Source organism: Pteropus vampyrus, unplaced genomic scaffold, assembly GCF_000151845.1.
Source record: "Pteropus vampyrus isolate Shadow unplaced genomic scaffold, Pvam_2.0 Scaffold123, whole genome shotgun sequence".
Lineage (NCBI taxonomy): Eukaryota > Metazoa > Chordata > Mammalia > Chiroptera > Pteropodidae > Pteropus > Pteropus vampyrus.
Window position 1 is genome coordinate 4480886 of NW_011888904.1, and position 4271 is coordinate 4485156.

The window sequence follows — 4271 nt, forward strand, 5'->3', positions numbered from 1 at the left end:
AATAAGACACATCTCTGCTTTTATGGAACTTACCATTGAGTGAAAGCCTCAGGGAGACATTTATAAATAAGCAGAGTTCCAGTTCAATTCAAACTATGATAAATGCTATAAATAGAGGTATGCACATGACATTTTGGTGTAAATTGGAGGCAGAATTGTCCTCTTGGGGGAAGTTGGGGACATTGAATCCATTCTTGAAGAAAGATATATATATATTTTTTGCAAAGCTGAAAAGAGACGAAGGGGCATTTACAGTAGCAAGAACCGTGTATATAGTGTTTTTGTTGTATGTCTGAGGACTTGAGAGCAGCCATGTGTTGCTGGACTGGAGGTGCGGGAAAGTGGTTTAGCTCAAACTGAAGAGCCTTCTAATCATACTAAAGAATTCGAACGCTATCCTTTTGAGTATTGGTGAGCTCCCCCAAAGTTTTAAAGTAGAGAAAGGATGTGATCAGAACTGTGCTTTAGAAGTGTTCCTCAGGAAATGCTTAAGTGATGTTTTGGAGGTAGGGAGACTGCACAATTTCAGGGCCCAGGTGACAAGGGCCTGAGTTAAGACATTGGTAGAGGCCAAGAGAAAGAAGGAGGGAACAGGAATATTAAGCGGTATTATAGACAGTACTCAGTGAGCAGTTGGATATGGCCTGAGGAGGAGAGGAAATATCTGGGATGATGATTCTGAGGTTTCTAGCTAAGTGGCACCTGGATGGGTATTGAAGAAGTAAAGAAGTCGCTGTGGAGAGAATGATGATGGGCCTTGAGGTTTGGACATGGTAAGTTTGAAATGCCTGTGTTACATCTACATGGAGAAGTCTGTCCATTATTTAAAAATGTGTCTTTATCTTAGGAGAAGGGCAGAGGTGAAGAGAAAATATTTGTAAGTTTGCTAACAGTTGGATCTGAAGGCAGAGGAGCGGATAAGGTTGCTCGGGAGGTGAGCTTGGGAGATGAAGAAGAAAAACGGGCCAAGGAGAGAGAAACACAATGAAATACCAACTTTTAAGGAGAGGACAGAGGATACACAGCCTGCAGAGGAGATTTAAAAGGTGTTGCAGAAAGTAAAAGAACTGATCTCTACCATGCTTTCTTTTTTTCTCCTTTAGGAGGAGATTCGGTGTCCGACATCCCTGTCTATTGTTAAAGACAAAAACTTAACTGAGAATCAAGAGGAGGAAGAGGAGGAGATCTTTGATCCCCCAATAGATCTGTCTTCGGATGAAGAATATTACGTTGAAGAAAGCAAATCTTCCAGGCTTAGAAAGTCAGGCAAGGAGCGCATTGATAATATCAAAAAGGCATTTTCCAAAGAAAACATGCAGAAGACTCGGCAGAATTTTGACAAGAAAGTCAACAGAATTAGAACTAGAATAGTGACCCCGGAGAGGAGAGAGAGGCTAAGGCAGTCAGGAGAGAGGTTGAGGCAGTCAGGAGAGAGGTTGAGGCAGTCAGGAGAGAGGTTGAGGCAGACGGGGGGAGAGAGGCTCAAACAGTCTGGGGAGAGGCTCAAACAGTCAGGGGAGAGGCTCAAACAGTCAGGGGAGAGATTTAAGAAATCTATCTCTAATGCCGCTCCCTCGAGGGAAGCTTTTAAGATGCCTGGCCTTCGGAAAGCTAAGGACGGAACTGTGGCTGAAGGTCCTGAAGAGGTCAGGGAGATGGGTGTGGACATCATTTCCAGGAGCGAGTCTCTGGGCCCTGTCGGTGAGCTCTACACTGAGGAGCTCAGTGAGACAGACCCCAAGGAGGCCAGGGCAGTGTATCCTCCCCAAGAAGGAGGGGAGATCCCAACCCCTGAGCCTTTAAAAGTTACTTTTAAACCCCACGTGAAAGTAGATGATGACGAATCTCTTTTGCTAGATTTAAAGCAGTCATCCTAAAGAGAAATGAAGTATGTTTTAAGTGTAAACTTCTTTAATTACACGATTCTAGTTTAAATAGTATGGTACATTTACATTTATATGCCATATAGGAATAATAAATGGTATGACCTTTTCATTTCTTAGTTTAAAAGCTAAACAGTAATACAAATATTACCTACATTTCCTAGTAATTTCCTTGGGAATTTTTTTTCTCCCCCAGACTTACAGGAATCTACCAGCTTTCTCTCACGTCACTCTCATGGCAACTGTGGGTTTGTAAGTTCCTTTCTCTTGCCCACCAGAAAAATAGTTGCCCAGTGAGGGCCAGTTAGGTGCTTAGTTGTCTGAAACAAGTGGAGGGCCAATTTATGGTCATCGTTTGCAAGTGATCTCTCAATTTCGGTAGAGATTAATGTGGCCGACCTCCAGCGGTAAAAACTCATGTGTGGATTATTCCATTCATATGTTCAAAATCAACAGGTTTGTTAATCAGTGAGGACCCACACACCTTTTTGATGCTTTCGCATAAAAATATGGAAGTTCTGGACTTGAGCATTTGGTTCTGGTATCAATAGTTTTACTTACAACCAGCCAACTTGGCAAGTGGTCGGCTAAGAAGCTCATCAGCAGCATGGAGAGAGTTTGCCTGTGCCGCCCATCTCGGGACTCTTGGGAGGGTTGAAGGAAGCGCTGTATATTCTGGGGGAACATAAAACGCATCCAGAGAAAACACGCCCCACTCGTTCTTTAACACTAAAATCAAAATAATTACACAGCCCCGAGCACCAAGTGGTGAGGGCCTCAGTTGGATGGAAGCGAAAGTTGGTCTTCAGAAGCCTTTTCACAGAATCAGGAATAAAAAATACATGTTTGAGAGACATCTTTTTTTTGTCAAAGACTAAAACCACACCTTAGATTTAAGTTGGGTTTAATATTAAAGGCTTCCTGGAAAATCCTTTTTTAATTTTCTTTGGATTTAGACCTATCGAAATTCAAAATGTACTGCTGTGAAGCATAAAACTGTAATTATATGTTCAAGAGGCCTTTCTAAAGTCAGCCCTAGTGGAGTGGGTTTGGGGATAACCTCAGATATTTCTGTTTTACAGAATGAACTCCTCAGGGTGCATCTATCCAAAATAATGTTCATAGGAGTTCATCGTAGCTTCTTTGGGAGGAAGCCAGATTCCACTCTTAGCTTTAGATCTAGCTAATCCGAAGTAGATATTACTGAAGAAAGAAACAGTCATACTGGTTCAGCACTTCTGGTAATGTTTAAATCAGAAGGTTTGGTAATAGAGAAGAAATGATAAAATTGTGAAATTTGAAGGGTTCGGGCAACAATAAGAGCTCAGATCAGTTTTAGATGCTCACATAGTAGTTAATTATAATAAAGGTATGCACACACAGACACAGAGACAGACACACAACAAATCAACTTTAAAATATTTGATTCATTTACCCAGATATTAGGGTTAGGGGTTTGATTTGCCATTTCTTTTTCACTCTGTGAGAATACATAAAATCACAAATTGTTCTCATGTTTTTATATTGAAAATGAAAGTGTATACAACATTGAACAGTACTTTGAAATGGATAATTTAAAAAATGTCATCATTTAAAAAGAGCTTGGATGCCTAATTCCGTAGTTCCTTAAAGCCATAATAAATTTAAATTTAAAAACATTATTACAAAGTTTGATGTCAGTGTCCTGTTTGTAAATGTTGTTACTAATAAAGAATACAAATAGCATGGTGTGAATTTGATATAGTAACCCTTTTAATAATAGATATGTTTTTAGGTTAAGAAGAATGTGAAGAAGTTATAAGCTTTTTCTTTATTCTAGCCCTATGAAGAGTAAATGTCAATTGGGCTGAAATATTTTTCTGCAAATATTCCTGTCAAGGAATTTTTGTAATATCTGTTTGCTTCCTGGTTCATATATAATTGGACTTGACATGTTATGGAACATTTCTGTTATAGAAATATTTGAGTTTTGATAAGGAAAGAGTTATAACCTGGTCATCCCTTCATGGCAGACTTTGTGCAAACCCAGAAACTCTAAAATAATGTCATGCCCCCAAAGATTCATTGTGACCTTGTACTGCTCTCTTGGACTAGGATTTTTCCCTCCATGTCATTTCTATCTCTTGACATTTCTCCTCATATTTAGGCCATTTCTTAGTTCTGGATTCATATTTTTTCTCTTTTCCCCCATTTTCTCGATGTAAATATAATGGGCTGCAAAATCAACCCATCTCCACTTAATGCAAGAAATATTCTAAATATTGCTTATTTTTAAAGTTTCAGACATAGAACAGATTCTCTGCTTATTTTACTCTTCTCTGCTTTTGAAATTGTACGTTAGATTTTAAACAATTTATTCAAATAAAACCATTGGCAGGATTTATCTTT

The 4271-nt window shown here is 39.2% G+C and overlaps 1 protein-coding gene across 1 annotated transcript in view; it reads left to right on the forward strand.

Moving 5' to 3' along the window:
• Positions 1 to 3510, forward strand: part of CAVIN4 (caveolae associated protein 4) — a 9728-nt gene extending 6218 nt beyond the window's left edge. Inside the window, exon 2 of the mRNA XM_011366272.2 lies at positions 1104 to 3510. Within this exon, the coding sequence (XP_011364574.1) occupies positions 1104 to 1877 (774 nt within the window). The 3' untranslated portion in view covers positions 1878 to 3510. The remainder of the gene's footprint in view (positions 1 to 1103) is intronic.
• The last annotated feature ends 761 nt before the right edge of the window (positions 3511 to 4271 follow it).